Below are 21,553 nucleotides of genomic sequence, written 5' to 3'. Positions count from 1 at the left end.
TCTTTTTAAGGAATTACAATATTTAAGATATTTACGACATTTTATATCTTCATGTTTTATTAATCTTGGAATATTTTGGTCATGTGATGAGAGAGAAAAAGTACCGATTGCCTCAGTTAATTATCCAAGGAAAGATTCAGGGCAAACGAAGCGTGGGGAGACGACGCTTATCTTGGCTCCGCAATTTAAGAGACTGGTTCCAGTGCACATCTAACCAATTATTTAGAGCAACAGCTTCAAAGATACTAATAGCAATGATGATTGCCAAACTCCGTAGCAGAGAGGGCACTTGAAGAAGAAGAATGTTTTATTTCTGTCGTTTGGGTTTTAAGCTATGTATAGTAACATGATATAATAATTTGACTGTAATATATCTTGAATTATATATTTATTTTTTGATTTCGATTAATCTTGATTACTTTCACTAACATAAATTTTAAACCCTCGATATTTAAACAAACAAGTTGGAGCGACAGCGCGGCTTAGTCAGAACACAAAGAGGTTGTACTGGTTGCATAACATCAGGAGCTATATGAATAAAAGCAGACTAGCGACAAATTTCCATTAATGGACACAGCTTTCAGATAAAGAATAAGACAAATTCTTCTAATTAGGATTGAAATATACGCTAACTATTTACGAAACTAAACGAAATGTTAAGATATAAAAGCATTAAATGTATCTTAAACAAATATTAGGAGTAAGCCTTAGACATCGGAAATACAACGAAATATGACAACGACTGATTATGCACCAACTAATACTGTAACGTACCGGAGCAGTAGCAGCTTTTATAGAAGACGGCAGGATGAATTAACTTCAATTTCAGTGTGTATCATCCGACATAGAACATTGGTGATACGTGACCACATCATTCTAATTATCTAGAACGTCTTTTGCAGTACTTTAAACCGGATTTGGAGGAATGACCTACTTCTGGATTTTTCGGTTTTTACCTAGATAATCTCAATTATTATTAAATAGATGTATAAAGATAGATTTTCGTTATGGAGAGTCAGTCTTAGCTGTATTTTTTAAATGTAATAAATGTAGCTAAATATACCAGAATTGACTAACTTGGCAAAGTCAAGACTAACTTACTAGTCAGCTACCGTATCGGTGTGTTGGTTTTATTATGTTTACGTTCTACAGTAAGGAATTATTAATTAAATCAGTGAAATACTATAATGACTTTTTCAATAATTCACAAAATCAATATCTAACAATAAAAATATGGATATAATTACACTATTTTCTAGTGAAACTACAAATCATGCTATACACCCTTAACGTATTTCTATACAAATCAAAATATACATAAAACTTGTCATGAGTTTTTTGTTCGACTATGACTAACATTACCAATATTGCTAAAATTAATAAAGAAAAATATAAAGATCTTATTCATCACAGTGTCTATAAAAATGAAAATTATATTCTACATAATCTAATCCCAATTTGGACAACGCCAGTTTGCAAATGTTCTGGAAAAGAAACATAATATAAGATTAAAAAAATATATAAATATAACAAAGAGTTAACTGAAGTAAAAGTTATGACTCATATGTACCAATAGTTTTGCATGTTTAACCACATGCATATACATAACATAAGCATTTTTTTATCCCATATGAATATCATAAACTAACATGGTACAATGAACACAAGGTATGATATTGCGCATGACATTTGACAGCTGACCCAGGCGTGTGACGTAGTCAAGAACGCTCGAACACATGGTACAATGAACACAACGAATACAACAAAAGAACCAGTTCCATTAATTGAATCTTCTGAAGACAGTATTGTAGAACATGACTCTTGTGATATGCATAAAAAGAGTTTGAGTATTTCTATGATACAGAAGATGTTAACAGATTCAAATCTAACTCCTAACAGAGCCTGTGATAATATTTTAAAGTTAGGCGAGAAGGTGAGCTTTGTCCCAATTGCAAATAAATCATATTATTTGCCTGGTAGTAAGAATTCGTCATATTCAGAAGAGCTTCTTAACGAATAACTAAGAAATTACAGTACCTTCATGTACAAGTAACTTAAGTATTTTTATATATATTTGAGTATCATACGCAGCAACTTCAACTTATTAGTTCGTAATGTTTTATTATGCAATTTGCAATTTATTTAAATTGTGCAATTAATTGTTTATTTTATTATCTTTTATTTTGTGATATTGGCGATTTTTGTAATTTCAGTAAATTTTAATTATTGTTATTTTCTAACTTTTTGTAAGCTTTGTCCTTAAAATTGTACAATTTTCTGTGACAATAAAGCATATTTCTAGTTTATTCTATTCTATACACATACGATATAAACAGTTATCTTCTAAGTCTTTTAAACATAGTGTTAAATATCTCTTGATTTACCACAGGTTCTATTCTATTGATGAGTATCTGTCTCATGTATTGTATTGTATTTTTTATCTTTGACGAATGTAATAATGTAGAAATTTACATGAATAAATCTATCTCTTATACTTTTTAAATTTCCCACTTTTTTCCTCTTGGTAATAAAACGACTCACATAGCAAGATTTGTTTTAGATTCCTAAATGAGATGATTATTCAGATAGAGCGAGTAACTAAAAGCCTAATTGAGCACTGGAATGGTTTGAAAAATTAGTTCGACGTCATGTATACGCTCCAGTGAACATACAAGAATTTATGAACAGGGCGTTCTTTTATAATAAGAAAACATTGTCCAAGCATCCATCCAGAATTTGATAATAAGCATACCCAGGCGAACGCAAACGGTTATATGAGATCGAGGAGGTATTATGCGTTATAAAGTATCACAATTTTCTTCTTATTTGAATTTTTCATTTGCTTTGTGAGTTAAAAAATTTATTCATGTTTTTTCATTGCAACAATGTTTAATCATCCCCATTGACATTATTTTAACACACTAAAAATTCTCAACTTATTCAACTAATATCAAATGCCAATTTTTGCAGTGGTGCGATTATTCTGCGCATAAGTACGTATAAAATTTTTTATATAATAGAAATATTCTAATAACTTACCAAATTAGGTTTAAGAGATGCTCTGTACGTCATCACTTTCGATTGATAGTCAATCATGTCAACTTCGAAAACGATACTTTGATATCCGATCAGTTGACTCGCACTATTCTCATTTACTTTATGCCTTATTTTCATCTTGTCGTCATAATAGGCCTGCGAACTAACAAAAGGGCATTCATGTTGCTTGAAATCGTTGTAGCAATGTTCAATTTCTTTTATATTTGTTTGACTGGACCTGAAAAGGAGAATGAATCAAAAATGTAATGGTATATTGTATGGTAATAATAGAACGTGATCAAATTATTAGTTTCAGCTGGGAAAGTTTCAGAAGCGAAGATGCGAATATTCATAGCCAATAAATATTACCATGGCTTAATTAGGCAACTAAGATAAGTTAATCAGTTAAAATGCCAAAATATACAAAACCTTAGTAAGACTGGTACTCATATATAGTTCAGAAACCTGGACATTCTCTAAATGCGAGGAAAGATTATTAGCTACCTTTAAAAAAAAAGAAGAAGAAGAAGATATAAAAAATGAACTATACAAAATATACCATGACCCGGATATGGTAACGTTCATTACAATTACATTAAATTAAAAAAGGACGACAGCGTTAGATGGGACATGTGGAAAGAATGGAAGAAAGCGAAATATCAAACAAAATAAGCAGACAAGGGCCAGTAGGAAAATGAACAAAAGGATGACCGAAGCTGAGATACATCGAACACACATTCTCATCCTTTGTATTATATTGTATACACAAAGGTTTAATGGTTTTGCATCTGAGACTCCTTTTAGAGTTTGTTGTCAGGTTAGGTTAGGTTAGTGTTGTTAGGTGTGTCAATATAACACCAAAGAATATAAACGTATATACAAAGACATTTCAAATGGGTGATTTGGTCACGGTTATTATACTTCAAAACACTCCTGAAGAGAGCGACTGCATAAATTCGAACTGTGGCCGTCGGTTTAAAACCACCATGAGAGATATAGTTAGGGGGAAGTAAGAAAGGAGTACCAATGGAGCTTGTTAACTTATGCATCCACGTTTAATAAAACTTCGATGCGATTGATTGGCAAACTGTCTCTTTTTTGTTTTTTTCACAATAAAATCTTTATTTTTAATATATTAAATTGTTAAATTTTTAATTTTAAAACTTAAAAAGGTATGAAATTTTCAATAATAAAAGTATTTTTTTTATTACATGTAAATAAAATTTTATAACTTGGAAATAAAAAACTGTCACGTAATTTTTTATTATACTGTTTTCTTGTCCAAAAATTTAGGAAACATTTTTAAAAATTTTCAAAATATATTCAACCAATAGTACAATAGTATGCATGTACCCTAGTCCTAGCCTAGCCTGCAGTATCTTAAATATTTTTTTGAAGAGGTCATTTTCCTTCTGTACAAGAATTGGATAAATCCCCTCCGGACCTAGTGATTTATACGGTACCAACCAGTTTATTGTCCTTTTTGGGCTTTGTCTCCCAGTGATTGACTTTTGATTAATTTTATTTATAGTTTATAAGACGAGAGTTTTAATCATGTTATTTGTAGATTTGTACATATTTAACTAAAAAAAACCGGAATCCCAATATTTTTTCTAAAAAGATTCAGTTATTAAAAGTTAAAATAATATTTTATTTTTTCAAAAAATTTTATAAAACGCAAAAATTTAATGCTATTCTACGACCACGCGGCATCTATGTATGAAAATATCTAAAGTTGCATTTGTTGCCCCACTATTTCATATTTTCGAAGCAGTAATAGTGCTGACATGACCGCTCCCTAGTGGTATAAATAAGGAATCAAAGTCTTGATCAACTTCTACTTCTCTTCTATAACATGTGTATAACCTTTGTTGAGATTAAAAAATGACAGTGAAAGATCCTTCTATATGCGCCTATATTCTTTGATAACACCTAAATCTCGTGCTACAAATGATGTCAAGTGTGATGTCACCTGTGTGGAGAAAACACTAATTTTTTTATTACAAGAATTACAAGATTAATAAATAAACTTGCAGTTGACTCGTACTTACAAAAAATATTTTAATTCTTCAGTACCAAGAAAAAGATACTCACCTAAAAATTAAATTAATAAATTCATCCGGCATATATTTTGATATTGGAACTGAATACGAAATATTGTATGGAGAATTCGTTTCTTCTTTATACTTGGGCGTTAAGGTAGTGTTAAAATTCCTACCATGTAATATTATAGTAAACATTTGGTCATCTAAAAAATACATTATATAAGAGTAAAATTTTGGCAATTTTAGTTGAAAATATGTTTATTCTGACATTTCGATTTCCATTTCGAAGTCAAAATTTGTATTTTGAGAACGATTTCCGAAATGGTCATGGTCAATGGAATAAACGTCAAAATAAATGTATTTTTAACTGAAATTGTGGTTAATTACCATTAAAGAAAGTAAATAATAGGAAATACTGTTAGAGAATTAGAGCAAAGAGTGGAGGCAGGCTCTTGAGAAAACGGTTTACACCTTTGTAGAATAAAAATAGATTATCTATAATGTCCATTTCAAGGTGGACCTACTACTAAAAATAAGATGATTAGGATGGTGAAGTGATTATCAAAATAATATCGAGGATTGATATTAAAGAGCAATAAATAACTCGATGGAGATGCATGCAGTAGATATATGGGGATGAATGTGATGTGCAACCGAAAAAACCCAATGAACCTTAAAGGCAAACTATAAAAGACCGCTGTAATGCCAGGTATGATATAGGGTATTGCATGTTACATAGATAAAAAGAAACAAAACCGTATTGCAGAAACGAACATGCTTAGATGAACGAATAAAGTAAAAAAGTAGTGTACGTTCACTTGAAATGATAATCACTTAGAACCAAAAATCACTATCTTACTCCTTAAATGAGTAAGAAAGAAATATCAAAGAAGACATGATGAGTAAGTGTTAAACAAGATATGCATGTAAACTTAAAAGTGATGATTTTGCTGGATCGAGGGTATTGAAGAGGATTTCAGGAAGTTGTGAGTCAGAAGAGGGCGAATAGTAGCCCAGGATCGATCAGTTTTGACGCAAATACTTGATCAGGCCCAGACCCAGATATATTCTAGTGCCGTGGGGTAAGTAAAAGTATGCTTGAAGTCTGGTAGCATCGGTTGAAAAACATTGGGTGTCCCTTTAGAAAGAGCCTGACGTCCCTTAAGAAAAATGAAAGCCTAACTCTGTTCCAAGTAGCACACTTTAATATATAGGTTACATAGTGAGAAATATTACTCTATATGGAACACTAGACCTAATCTCCAAATAAAAGACTCTCGATCGGATAGCAGCCGCTGGAAGAAAAATATTCCGGCGGAAAAATTTGCCAACACAAAAGATTTTGGAACCTGATATAACAAAGTGGGTATGTATCAGGATCGCCAATAAGACGAAGATTAAAAACTACAGTCCATCTAATTTACTTACTGTTGCACGTCATTATCATTGACAGAGATCGAAGTTGACATAGTTGCCAAAGTATAAAAAAATCCTGAATCCATTTTAAATCAAATAGGTCACATAATTATTGCAAAAGTGGATTATACAACAAAACAAATTAATATTTAATGTAAATAAATAGAAACAAAACAAGAGTTAAAAAATCAATTTGAGCCGCTTGTATGCGTCGTATAAAGATGTAAAATGGAATACTTAAACAAAAATAACACTTTTTTAATTACTTATTAACATTAGTCAACACCGCAACCGTCAAATAAGTGTTACCAATTTATGCCAAAATATCACCTTCGTTCGATTACAGTTACAGTGTGTTCCGAACAAATGTTCTTCATAAAAACGCTTTATAATGCATTTATACAAATTAAATGAAACATATTATTGTGCATTTCTTCAAGTTAACATTAATAGAAATCTCTAAAATATTATTTCTACGTATATATAATAAAATATGTCAGTGGCTGTAATGTCAGTGTACTAGGCAAAGTGATTCTAAAAAAGAACACACCTACCGCCTTAATATTTCGTGTTGGTATCATGTGACCTCACTGGCTATGACGCGGATGACGTGCAACGGTAAGTAAATTAGATAAAGTATATAACTGTACTAATTAGCAAAATAGGGATATTTACTAACAAATTTATTTTAGATTGTTTTGTAACAGAGGGGGCGATTGGTTTCGGGATTTACAATATATAACCCATGATCAGGTCCAGTAGTAGAAACTTTTAAAAGTTTATTAGTACAAGAATTAAGAATGTTTCTAACGGATGCGCAAAATTAATTTGGATTGTGAGTACCTGTCTCTATTTTGCTAAAATAGTTGATATGGGCTCACATCAGCAATTCTTTCATTACCGATTTGTTAAAAACTTTGTGTTATCGCAATATAAGTTTAATAATGTATTATTAATAATACATCGGAACTTCGCCTCTGGTAGTAGCTGGGTGAATTTAGTAGCTCTGCAACTATCAGTGCCGGTCCCAAGCCGGGATAAAGAAGGAGGGTTTGCTTCAGGAAGGGCACCCGACAGTAAAAACCTTGCTAAAACTATGGAAAGAAGGAAAAAGAAAGCAGTTTAGAGGCTAGGGCGTTCCCCGTAAGCGACGCGCAGTTGTGGCCTCGCCTGACCCCTGCGAAAAGTGAACTAGGGCTACTACTTAGAGGACGGAAGGGACCAAAGAAGCTAATCCTGAGAGTTGCAACTCTCAACGTCGAAAGCATGACAGGTAAAGGAAGAGAGCTCGCCGATTTCATACAGAGGAGAAGGATTGAAGTATTTTGTGTGCAGGAAATTCGTTGAAAGAAGTCGAGAGATCTTGCAGATGGATGCAAGTTAATATATAGTAGTTCGAACAGTCACGGCAGAAATGGAGTAGGTATTATTTTTGAACAAAGTTCCTTGATGACATCGATGAAGACAAGAGAAATTCTTGAGGAGGCTAGGACCCACACAGGGTTTTAAAGCCAGAATGATGATGATTATTTTGAACAACGAATGGAAGCAACATCTTATAAGGGTAACCAGAAGAAGTGATAAAATAATGAGTGTCCGACTGAATACGGGCAATACCAACGTGAACATCATATATGCCTACAGAAAGGGTGTGAAGAACAGGAAAAGGAAGAATTTTTTAGGGCACTCAATTGCGAGATGCTCGAGATTCCTGTCGAGAACGATGAAGTACAACAGAAGGTTCGAGAGAACAAAGAGGCTAGAAAGAGATATGACAGGTCTAAAAGAAAGGAAGATAAGGATATATACAAGGTAGCAAAGAGGGAAGCAAAGCGCGCTGTACAGCTACACAGCAATATTCTACAGAATTGTTGAAGCAACAGACAAGTCATAAAAGGACTTGACGCACGTGAGAGTGCGGATGGAAGAGTGTTAAGAAAGCAAAGATGGTATGAGTACTTTAGAATGTTGCTAAATGAAGAACACCAGAGAAGAGACAGAGGATGCGGGATCCCAAATAATAATGTAATACCGGGGATAGCGAGAGATAAAGTTGTTGATGCGTTGAATAGGATGAAGAATGATGAGAAAGAAGAAGAAAAATGTATTATTAATAATAAAAAATCATCATGCACTGGTGCTCAGTGCGTCAAGTTTGAATTTGTGATGCAACTATATTTAAGATACCCAAAATATGTATAATTAAAAATGATGACAATGCAAATCATAAAGCTGACCTTCACCTATATCGAAAAAATTCGAATCGTCACCATATGAGTCCCGCTTTTGTCTAATCTGTTTATTATCAATATCATTCGAATGGAACGGTTTGGATATTTTGTTCTTCTCTAGATTAATTAACGGTCCAGTTTTGTTTCTGCTTGGATTCGTAAGCCTTTTTTCCGAATAGTGCGACGAAGGAATTTCCTGAGAATGTCTCGGTGGAGGATTCGCACAACAGAATATCTGAAAACAAATAAATAATTTTTTATTTTTATATTTTATAGAAGTTATACATTAAAAAAATGGACGGGACTTTGCTGGAATTAAAGTTAACCCATGTGAACTGGAAGAAAATGTTATGAAAAAATTTATTTCAAAAATTAAAGACTATTTTGTTTTAAAAAATTGTTTAGTTTTTACAGTGTTTTATATACACATCAAATTGTTTTGTGTTCCCGTATATTTCTAGTTTCATTCAACTTTCTTGCTGTTTTAAGGTACGATATTTTAATAGATTATCTTTGTTGTGGATGTCCTTTTCTCCATAATAAGACGAGAACCGAAACTTCTAGGTTGGTTGATTATAAAAGACGCCGATTAATTAATTTTCGCCGTATTTTATTTTATTTGAGCACAGTTCATTTTAAAACCACTTTTATTACAATGTTTCTTGACAACTGATTTTAAACAATATTTTGCTATGCCGAGTATGTATGATTAATACGTAGAGAGAGCTAGATGTGCACTAAGGCAACATATGGCTCTATTAACTGAGAATCGCGATATGATTAGCATGAAAGCGAGTCTTTCATGTCAATTTCCAAGCGAGGGGAGATTTATCTATTATTATATTTATGATCTTTTATGGCTTATGGTTTTGTAAATTCAAAACTAATAAAATATTTTACGACAGGCTATTAAAAAACCTTTTAGTGAAAATAGAACGATAAAAAATGCAGGTGTGTGGTTCAAATTATTTCTTATGTCCATAAAAGGAAATTTGACCTAAATTGATTGACGCCTAGAGTTGTTGGTTCAGATATTGTGTATATGCAGGTGTGTAAAAGGGTCGATTCAAATTGTTTTTTATATCAATAATGTCACGCCGGGTCAGCGCCACTATGTAAATAGTCTTTCTTAGATTACATGTAAAAGGGTCTGATTTATGAGATAAAAACTTTTAAAAAGACATTTAACAAAACACGATTTTTTTCTCTATATAGTAAATATGTTAGGGCTGTCACAATCTTATTTTACACGAATAATGTTTGCCCAAAAGTGGAGTTTCTTATTTAAAGAGTTTTATATTAATAAAATATTTCTCTTCATTAGCGTTGTATCAATCGCGATTGATTCGTTCGTTTTGATTTAATCTCTTCAAAGTATTAAACGACCGAATCCCGCTAGTTCATAATGATCGAATCGTATGGTGATAAAAATCTATTGATCGGCCGCCGACGGCGCCGATCGAGATTGAACCAAAACAAAATCGCACAGCCAATACTCATTATTTTCGGTCCTCGGTCGTTCCTCACTTGCGACGAGGACCGATATATGCTTCTTTTGAATGAATGAAAACTTAAAATACTACATATTGAATTAAGAATTGCGTGCAAGGTAGCTACAGACGTGTATTGGAGTTGGAAAATATTTTATCGGGCTCAAGCGATTGCTTTAGCTTGTGTTTTTAATAGTTATTAGGTAGTTAAAATCATAAAATATCGCAAATTAAAATTTGCACAATGACAATAAATATTTATATTTCGATGAAGCACATATAGATATAAATATAAATTTATAATTATTTCTGAGTTACACTAAGAACCTAAAAACAAAAACATAATAAATTCTAGCTTCTCGAATATTTCTTCTAGAATCTAAGCTAAGCCCTACTCGCACTAACATAAAAAATGTATGAAGGACAATGAAGGTGAATACACATATATGAAATACGGTAAGCAATACTACCGGTTTTGAGTCGCTTCAGCTCAATCAATCGGTTATTTGTTATTTGTTTTAAACGGCAACGAAAAGTATTGAAACGAACGAACAATTGAAACGATTCGATCGTTTTCAGAGTCGGTCACTGATTGATTCGGTCCTTGTAAAATGAAATATTGACACAACACTGCTTTTCATACTAGTGAAGTTCAAAAATGTTTATGTCTAATATTTCATATATTGTTTAAAACTTTAGTATTGACTGGACTCAAACATCTTTCACTTAAACTTAAAAATCACGAGTTCTTTATTTGCATGGCATCCCTACTAGTAGATATTAAAGTAATTACTATTTAAATGGGAATAAGCCACAAGTAAAGGTTAATGTAAGTTTATTGACGTATCAAATTCCCACTTCAAAAATCGTTCTCAAAATAGAAAATTTGGTTAATTTACTAATGTTTAATTTTGAGAACGATTTCCAAAGTGGAAATTGAAACGTCAATAAACTTACTTTAACCTTTAATTGTGGCTTATTCCCATTTAAATAGTAATTACTTTAAAATGCCACAAGAAAATAGCTTCAGAACAATATAGTAGATATTAATAAACTTATAGTTTGTGATATCAAAATACAGAATTATTTATACATATAAAAATTCTCATGCTATGAGTTACATTTGAACAACTTACCTGACAAAGATTTGTATTTTCAAGATCCTGATCTACTGCTATGCAATCTTGAGGCCTTCCGATTATTATACTAGGCTTTATACTTATCAAAGTAGGGTCGAGCGTTATTTTTGTTACTTCTGAAAATTCAAAGTTGGAAACTAGACATTACTGAATACACTTAAACTTTAATAAACATTTGTTGCTTACCTTCTTCCTTATATGCACTTGTCGGATAATAGGGTGGCAATGTGGGCGTCCACGTGGGGGCTTTTGTTATTTTTATCGGCCTTTTGGTCGGATAATTTTTGTGAGATCTTTCAATGTTCGGCTGTATGTATTGCGTTTGACGCGTTGTTTCCATCAAGTATAGGGTCGTTATTGCCGCCAAACTATTTATAAAAACAATTAATTCATTGGTGTAAAAATACAATAATAAAAGTACTATGCAAAACAAATACTTTATACTATAGTTGGGCCGCCGAACTGATAGAATCCCAAGGCCGCGTGATCACCGAGTATCGGAGAGTTGCAGAGTTGTGAATGGCTGTCTGCAGACTTACATGCATTTGAAACCGAACGGGAGAAGCCGTGTACACAACACAGCATATTAAATAAAATCAGTTTGTGTTAGATTATCGTTTGTTTTAAATATGGATGGAAATACTCTTTCGCCTCTAAGAAAAAGGGCAAAAAAAAACAAAATTTACTGTTGAAGAAAAATGTGTAATTTTAAATACATATAAAAAAGCATCTGAGGAGTTAAACGAATACAATACAAACAATACCTGAAATCCGGGACTTTTCAATGAAAATCGGGCCATTTTTTTTAAATATAGAACTTTAATATCATCATTTTATTGATTATTTAACTTGCATTATTTGCGGCTTCAAACTGATTACTGACATAAAATAAATTTTTACATAAAATCATATGGCAACGCAGCAGATTTTATTTTGGTTCAAAGCACGTAATGATTTGGAAATGAATCATTCAATGGGATTGATTTTAAATAGCGCGAAAGAAATTATGTTTGTTTGCTTAAAATGGTTGACAAAACCAAAAAAAAAAAAAAACATTGATCAGCAATCATTACATCGTTGTGTGCAGCATGCCTCGTAATACAGATGATTCATGTGTATACACGAATTGTTTTTCAATCGTATTTTCTTCTTCAGGTACCATCTCCGCTACGGAGGTTGGCAATCATCATAGCTATTTTAATTTTTGAGGCAGTAGCTCTAAAAAGTTGTTTTGAGCTGCATCCAAACCATTCTCTCACGTTCTTGACCCATGAAATTCGTCTTCTTCCGATGCTTCTTCTGCCATCTAGCTTTCCTTGCATTATGAGTCGCAGGATGCCACACTGCTCGCCCCGCATCACATGTCCGAGATACTGTAGCTTTCTTTCTTTAATTGTAAGTTCAACTTCCTTCTCTTTACCTATTCTTCTCAGTACTTCATTGTTCGTAACTCTATCTACCCAGGAAACCCTCATAATTTTTCTATAGGTCCACATTTCAAAGGCGTTAAGTCGTCTCATTGTGTCTAGATTTAATGTCCATGATTCCACTCCATAGTATAGTACACTGTATCTCGTATCGTATTTTCAGAAGAGGATAATTAAAATACAGACATTTTAATTTGATATGATTTTTCGGACTATTTGGTCACACTATTCATACTACATAATCAATAATAAATTGTAAATATCATAACTTCATTATTACAGTGACAAATAAAATTAAGTTTTCAATATGTATATTACGTATGGGTTATGGGTTTTACCGCATTCACTGCGATAATAATTGTAAAATATCTTTCTTCTTGACCTAGTGTAAAACGAACTTGTGACGATGGGAACTACAACTCGTAACCAGCGCATGGCGTTCACGTGATAATTCTATCTGTTCGGCGGCCCAACAGATTTGATAACTAGTGTTAAGATATGGAAAGCATAAATAAGGTATTTATGCTGAAAGATTAGCAGTACATCATATATTTTCTCAACCGATATCTCACACCTGATGATGACGAATAATGGACAACAATTTAAAAACTATTCTAAAGATCTTATAAAATATTTTAAAATTTACATAAGTAATGAATAGTTTAACGTAGAAAAAGTCATCGGATCGTAGTTAGAAAGTAATAACATGGTTGATCAAGGAGAAAAGATGAGACCAGGTAAAACTGCAGTCAGACATATTTAACGTAATATAATTAACTATGTACTTACCAAAAAGCCATAATCAACACCAATATCACAATAACAATTTGAATAAACTTATTCGAACAAAGTTCGTCTTCTTTATGACAAGAATGGTGATGCTTGGAACATTTATGTGAATACGATAATTTTGAACTATTAACTGAAAGAAAAATATAATTAATAATTGAATAATTTTCGAAATAACACCCTAAATAATAAAATTCAAAGAAGTACGGTTCCTTACCAGTGCTCGTAGACTTAAGACTATCTCCTCTCTTTAATTTATTTAATCTTCTGTTTATTCTTTCTAACTGATCTATTCTCGTTTCCAAATTATCAGTTACTTTGCAAAGCTCTTTTACAGCGCCTATATTTTCCATAAATATCCGTTCCTATAAAGGCAGTGAAATTTATAAATGATTTTAAGGCACTTAAATTTTACTTTAAATAGAAGCGTATTAACGTAACGTACGAAAGATATCACTTCAATAAAATAAAATAGTGTAAGGGCAATATATGATCGTAAAATAAAACTTAAAGAAGCTTTACAGCCAAAGAAAGGTAGGAAACAAATAGAAATAATCGAAGTTTATGTGAAAAGCCTGTGTTTGGGAAAGTATGTAGTATTTATTTTCATATTTTCACATTTTTTTACTTTCTTTTACTGTACTATAATACGATCTAATTTAACGGTATATTCTAACGACTTTGCTTTAAAATATATTGTTTCCTGTTATTTAATAAAATCTCATTTTTAAACTAGCACACATTTAGTCTGTTCAAAGAATTTGACTTTCTCTTCTCTTATTTTTGTGTCGCAAACACAGAAACTGATGTAAAGTATCATATTACCGTGACAATTAACTTAAATTATCGCTATTCAAAATAGCAATACAATAGAGTGATTTATTGGTATACCCTCGCCCTGGGAACCACCTCGAAGCGTGGCCAGAGGGTTTCTGACCATCTCAAGACACACACTTCATAACGAGACAGCGTACTGAAAACATCCAGTTTATCGGTTAAGTTCTCCTTTGAGCCTCGACGCCGGACGTCGCGACGTAATACCCACGCTAATCCACTGGCTACGAATACATCAAAATTTCAAAAGGTAAGTCGATTCTTTGTACAGAAAACAGTAATGAGTAAAGCTAGTCAATTCTCGTAATTTATTCACAATTGATAGTTGCTATTTTTCGCTAATGTATTTATAGTCAAAATACTGCATTTTTTCTTCGATTATTAATCTAATTTTATTTAACCAGCGACCTCTACGTTTTACACAAAACAGCCTGTTTTTCAAAATAAGTTATAATGAACACCAAAAAATGATCAACCAAGCATACTAATCTTTGTTAAAATCATTCATGCTTTTATCCAGATCTAGGAAGAGATTAAAGATTTTTTTTTATTCCTTATGCATATCTTAAAAATTTAATAAGGTTTTTGTTTAAAACTTTGGAATTTTTAAGCAGAGTCAGACAGGGTGACTCGTTAAGCCCACTTCTCTTTAATATAATAATGGACGAAATAATACAAGCAATACGTAAAGGTCATGGTTACAGAATGGGGAACAAAGAAATCCAAATATTATGTTATGCAGACGACGCCGACTTCCTGCTTTATTATTTTCCCATCAATCGAAATTGATGGGAAAATAATAAAGTAGGAAGCAAGGTTTAGATATCTGGGAATAGATATAACTAGTTACGGAGATGTTGAAGAAGAAGTATGACAACAAAGCTTAAAGCAAGTAAAGCGACGGGATCTCTTAATGACGCAATCTGGAAGAACAAACACCTAAGACAAGACACAAAAACAAGAATCTATAAAGCAGCAATTAGACCTATATTGACATACACGGCGGAGACAAGACCTGACACATCTAACACGAGGCGACTACTAGAAACAACAGAGATGAAAATACTCCGACGAATATCAGGGAAAAGTCTGTTGGATAGGGAGAGTAGCGAAAAAAATAAGAAGATCATGCAATATAGAAGACATAAATGGATGGGTGACAAAACCGAAACAGGAGTGGAACGAACCCATTAATAGAATAGCAGAGGATAGGATAATACGAATAGCACGAGATAAGTCACCAAATGAACGAAGTATTGGCAGACCAAAAAAAAAATGGTGCGATAATTTAAACAATTTAGGAGCCTAATACTGAAGAAGAAACAGGCTTTAGAGCCTACATTCAAGAATGAAGAACAAAGAAGAATTTTTAAGATTTTTAACCAAGTATAAACATAATCAAATTGTTTATTTATGCTGCCAGATGCATACAAGAGGCCAAACGCTGCCCCTTTATTATCCCACGAATTTCTTTCTATCTCATATAAAGTTAAAATACTTATCTGAATTGAACAACCAGAAAAGGCGAAAATAAAGATCCAAGGTCGAGCACTTTTAATTCTCGGCAAAATAGGCAAGGTTCCCCACCAAAATATCCAAGATTAAGGGAATTGGCATTGCATCCAGATGATATTTTTCTACACTCAGGTTCTAGCAGTGTTTGAGGCCAGTTAAGTCGCGCTGGGCTCTGAGCTGAATAATTCTGCATACGACTACAAAAATCTCATTTATGAGATACCTATTTGGGATTGGCATAAATGTTTCCACGATTGGTTTGTTCGAATGCAAAATTTATTGAAATTAAAGGCGAATACTTTAAAAAACAATAAAGCTAATTTTCCCAAAAACTTTGTATTATTTCTATTATCTGTGCAAAACTTTTAGTGTATGATAAAAAACCCAATAAATAAGAACATCATAATCGTAATTAAACATGTAAAACTACACTTGTTTCCCTTAGTGATTTTTTGGTACATGACAACAGGTTCGATTTTGTAAATAGAACACTTTATTCTGCAAGCTAAAATCGCTTAGGCATACAAAGTGTTTTACTGCTTACCTTATTTACTACCAAAAAGTTTTCTATGGATGTACCATTTGGCAGTATAATATTTCCAGCAGGTTTAACGGCTTCCGGCAAAACTTGCGCCACTTCTTGAGCAATAACTCCCGTATCCGAACATTCATTATCTCTACTGAGCTGGTTCGCAAGGGATGGCTCGTATTCGTACCTAAAAGTTAATAAGATTCAGTAAATATAAATGCCTGATAAGATGTTTATTCTAAAACAATGAATTTTTAATTATCTATTATATAAAAATAAATTTTTATTTCCCTTTGTCACGCCATAACTTAAACACGACTTTACCGATTTCATTCATATTTTTTTAAACGTTTTTTAATACTGTGTAGAAGGTTTCTTACGGAATGAAAATTGCACAAAAAATTTAAAAAATGCAGAAAACTTAAGAATTATTTAAATTTCGCGTTTGACAGTTACCACGATGCAATGAGTGCCTCTTGTCACGCGGGGGACTGAGGTTTGATTCCTCGCTAGGGATAATTTTTTTTAATTCAATAAATTTTATTACTTTTATTCTTATAAACAATCAATTAAAATAAAATACGTCACCATTTTCCACGTCCAATTTAAAAGATAGACTGTAATTTTTTTGTCTTTCGCTTTTGAAAGCTATATGAGAATGACTGGACTATATAACCGATTTGGCTAATTTTGGTATTCAAATATTTGCAGAAGTTGAAGTGAGGTTTAAAAGGTGAGAAAATATGATGAAATTTTAAGGAAAATAGTAAAAGCTACAATTTTATTTCCCCATATTAACAGTTATATAATATACTCGTTTGGATTGACGTCACTAACACCATGACTGTCTTCACGCTTATTTACTTTAATACACGTGTCCGGTTTTAGATTTGTCTAAATTATTTTCGACTGTACTGTGTAAAATGGTGGTTTATAATAACAGCAAATCGGTCAGTTGAAAATAAAACTATTTGTTTTAGATCTCAACATTTCGTCCACAATTTTGTGACTTCTTCAGGAAAAAACTGTAAATTTATTAAAATAATTAGATGTTGACATTAACAAAGTGAATATTTCATTACTTACAACTAAAAGAGTAGAAATTTAAATTTCTTCAACATCTGAATGACACAATATTTGGCATATTTAGGAGTTATGGTAACTGCAATACATTATATTTTTGTAGAGTGAAGTCTGATATTGAACAATTTTTAGTGAATAAACTGAAGTAAACAAGAGACAATATTTTCGATATTGTAAGGTGGAAAGATGCAATTAGCGGAATGAGAAAGGATCAGGAGCGTGTTAAATTGATCTATAAAATGTAATTCATGGTGCGTAGTCAGTTATTGTAAGACTGATATTCAGAAATGGTATTGTAGGTAGAGTTACTAAAAGATTAAGTGAATAATGTTTTTTAAGGTCTGTTAAATCTATTATGTCATGTATTACTTAGAATGTTTCAGTAGATGTTACTCAAATGATTGGTGTCAGTCTTATAATTGATAGATTCAGGAATTTTGTTAATGTGTACCAATTCAAGGACAAGCCGGTTTTTATAATTATCAACTTGTTCTACATTATTGTTAAGTTAGTTTTACATTATTTAAGTTAATGTCCTGTCTTTAAGCGGTGGTTCACTAAGGCACAAGAGTTTTTTCTTATGTTGAGTGACACGTTGCTTAAGCCACTGTTGACCAATGTAACAACTTTGACATTCACTGTAATTTATTCGGTAAATTATGTTACTCATTCATGAATTTGCGGTTTTAGCTTTTACCTTTAAGAATAACTTTGAATTTAGAAGTAGATTTTACTTAATCAATTTTATGTTCGGAAATGCTTTGAAAAGTGGGAACACTTTGGTCTGTTAAATTTTGTATGTAAGGTATTTTTTGGTATGTAACTGGTGAATTATTTATTAAAGTTCTCTTATAGAAGTTAGTGTTATAAATGAGTTGTCCTGGTACTTATGCCACTTTTATATTTAAATCATTAAGGGAAAATACAAAGGAGAGGATGTCTTGATCCCGCGTATACCGATGATTCCAACGGATTTACCATTCGATTTTAAGCATCTACAATTTTCCGTGCATTTGGCGTTTGCAATGACGATAAACAAATCGCAAGGTCAATCATTATAAGTTCGTAAGTAATTTTTAGTTCCTGAACTTTGACACATTGCTTAGTTATAATGCGCTACCAAGTTCGTCGGGTCAGCTAGTTCTTGATAAAAATAAAGTTCCGCGAAGAAAACTAATCATCTCATTTGTTCGTTTGTTTTCGGCTTCACTTGATTTCTTCTCTAGGGCAATTTCCAATTCTAGGCTGCCCTCGGCCCATTTTCATCCATTTGGTCGTATTCTGTCTGTTCTCCTGTACGATACTCTTGACAATTGTATTCATATAAAGTGTTCATTTTTCCTGGCTTACATATGTCTTTTTGCCACCATATACTATTTAATCTGCTTAATGATCTCGTCCCTAGGTATATTCTCAGCTTGACTTCCTGTTATTTATTATTGCGCCGAGGTAATTATCTTTCTCACATCCATTTATTTTGAAATCTTTCTAGTCTTCTAAAATCAAGATCTAATGTTTGTTTTCCTATAGGCAAATATGTTGTTTTGTTTAAGTAAGTTTAATAAGTTAAATTAAAAGTTAAATTTTGTCAACAGTAATAACCGTATTGTCTAACCTAACCTAACTTGACAGCATATTTAAAGCAAACCTCCTCTCACAAAATAAAGTTCCATGAAATGTATTTACTTACCTAACAACTCTTAATCTTTGTACATTTTTCAGCTGCTCAGCGGTATTACATTCTACAATATTCTTTTTAGCTCTTATGTCACTAGGTTGTATAATGTGCCCAGTTATTTTTATATTGCCATGAACTACAAGAGACTCGTCTGGTCTATCAGTGTTGATTCCTACTCTTCCATTGTGCACTACAGAATCCTAAAAGAGACAATGTTTCATTAACAAAAAAATAAAAAGCTTACAATAAAATAAAAATTTCTGATGTAAAATGGAATATTTATTAAAAATTTAAATTATCCAAAAAGGATTAAAAATTTCAGAACGTTTTCAGTCCTGTCGGACCATCATTAGTGAAAACATCTTAAGAGCAATTAAAACTACACGAATCGAGATCAAATGACCCTTATATTATATTTTGAAAGAAGCTGCTTTTATAAAGCTGAATTTGCGGTTCACTTAATTTGCTATCAAAGAGAGGTCTCTCGACTTCTTTTTACTTCGTATATATATATATATATATATATATATATATATATATATATATATATATATATATATATATATATATATATATATATAATTATCCGAATTATTAGCAACCTCTATTATAATCATATAGCTGTACTAAAGGACGGGGTGAAATTTAAAAAATTGAAAGGGGTGTCAGACAAAGATGTGTGCTGTCACATATCCTGTTTAATTTGTATTCTAAAGAAATAATTAAGGAAGAAATGTAGGAATCAACGGCTGACATAAAAGTAAATAGATGTCTATTAACAACACAAGGTTTGCAGATGATACAGAGCTAATAGCTGAAAGTCTAGAGGATCTGCAACAAATGATCGATACAGTAGTACAAGTCAGCGAAGATAAGGGTTATTCCTAAATATAAAAAAGACACACTTTATTTAATCACAAAGGGACAATAACTTTAAGTGAGTCTAAGAATACATGGTGAGCAAATAAATAAGGAAAGTTGTGTGGAAAGTGGAAGCGTGGATTCTAAAGAAATGTATTACAGAAAACATTCAAATTATGGGCCTACAGAAGAATGTTAAGAAAGTTGGGTGGATTGTGTCAGAAATTTCGAGGTGTTGGGACGAATTAGGACAAGGGAGGAAAGTGCTGAATACCACAAAAAAGTTACAATACTTGAGTCATGCCATGTGAGGTGAACGGTATATTCTGCTTCAAATGATGATACAGGGAAAAATACTGGGAGAGAGAATCCGAGGGAGAAGACGTATCTCGTGGTTGAATAATTTGAGTGTATGGTTTAGATGTGGTTCCATTGAACTATTTAGAGCAGTGACATTTAAAATGCGTATTTCCATGATGATTGCTAATCTTCTCATAGGAGATGGCACATGAGAAATTGTACTATAAGCTCGGTTTCGTCTTCCTTGCTAACTCAAATCAATTAAAATGATTTGAGCTAACACAAAAACCTATTACAATAAACACATTGGAAAAAATACAAGATATTATTTACAGTAGAGTAGTAGATTATGTGATCAAAAATAATACAGTTACTATAAAGGGTTGGAAGTCCATGAAACAAATACATCATACAACATTACACATTAGTCAACTTTTAATCATTGCCTTGAGATTGTATAAGTAATAAAATATTACAACGCTTTAATTTGCCAAATATTTCTTTCCGTATTAACTCTTAATGATACCGTTGATAATTCATGATTTTATTAAAATTACCTGTGTTTGTCCTTTCTGCCAACATAACTCTACGTCGCTTTCAAACTGTCCAGGATTTGATGCCTAAAACATAAATTTCATATTATTATATTAATTGCAGGCTTTGCTGATTGGGGGGGGGGGATCATGTCCAACATCGGTGGGACCAAAACTGAGAGGAGGGGAGCCCTTCATTCTGTTGTGGAATCGATCGTCCTCTATGCTGCGCCTGTCTGGAGTAATGCAGCTTTAACAAAGGCGTACGGAAGGCAGCTCACCTGAGCAGATAGGAAGAGTCTATTGAGGGTGGCATGTGCATACAGACCAGTCTCTGCGGATGCGTTGGGAGTTATCACCGGGTGTATTCCGACACACGTGCTAGTGAAGGAAAGAGGAATAATATACGAAAGAAGAAATGAGGACATAGCAACAGAACGTTTAAAAAAAGAAGAAAAGGAAATGTCCACAATGGTGTGGCAAGAGGAATGGGACGAGATAAGAGGGGTGGCGCAGTGGACGAAATTGCTGATTCCTAATCTAAGAAGATGGATGAACTACTTTCTGATCGCAGATGCTCACAGGACATGGTTGCTTCAGGGCATACCTTTACAGATTTGGAAAGGCAGAAAATGACAAATGCCTGT

The 21,553-nt window shown here is 32.5% G+C and overlaps 1 protein-coding gene across 2 annotated transcripts in view; it reads right to left on the bottom strand.

Annotated features, from left to right (window-relative positions):
• Nucleotides 1-346: 346 nt before the first annotated feature.
• Nucleotides 347-21,553, bottom strand: part of LOC140437575 (myelin regulatory factor-like protein) — a 66,856-nt gene continuing 45,649 nt past the window's right edge. Inside the window, exons 10-20 of one of the 2 annotated variants that reach the window (XM_072527178.1) lie at nucleotides 20,931-20,993; nucleotides 19,225-19,412; nucleotides 16,467-16,638; nucleotides 13,791-13,938; nucleotides 13,574-13,706; nucleotides 11,544-11,725; nucleotides 11,355-11,494; nucleotides 8,735-8,963; nucleotides 5,131-5,284; nucleotides 3,040-3,274; nucleotides 347-1,484 (exon numbers count right to left, since the gene is read on the bottom strand). In XM_072527178.1, coding sequence (XP_072383279.1) covers nucleotides 1,401-1,484; nucleotides 3,040-3,274; nucleotides 5,131-5,284; nucleotides 8,735-8,963; nucleotides 11,355-11,494; nucleotides 11,544-11,725; nucleotides 13,574-13,706; nucleotides 13,791-13,938; nucleotides 16,467-16,638; nucleotides 19,225-19,412; nucleotides 20,931-20,993 — 1,728 coding nt within the window. In that variant the 3' untranslated portion in view covers nucleotides 347-1,400. The remainder of the gene's footprint in view (nucleotides 1,485-3,039; nucleotides 3,275-5,130; nucleotides 5,285-8,734; nucleotides 8,964-11,354; nucleotides 11,495-11,543; nucleotides 11,726-13,573; nucleotides 13,707-13,790; nucleotides 13,939-16,466; nucleotides 16,639-19,224; nucleotides 19,413-20,930; nucleotides 20,994-21,553) is intronic. The other variant, XM_072527179.1, reaches the window with a different exon arrangement.

This window comes from Diabrotica undecimpunctata, chromosome 3, assembly GCF_040954645.1.
Source record: "Diabrotica undecimpunctata isolate CICGRU chromosome 3, icDiaUnde3, whole genome shotgun sequence".
NCBI lineage: Eukaryota > Metazoa > Arthropoda > Insecta > Coleoptera > Chrysomelidae > Diabrotica > Diabrotica undecimpunctata.
The sequence above is the reverse complement of the archived record's forward strand: the minus strand, read 5'-3'. Positions and strand labels throughout refer to the sequence as shown.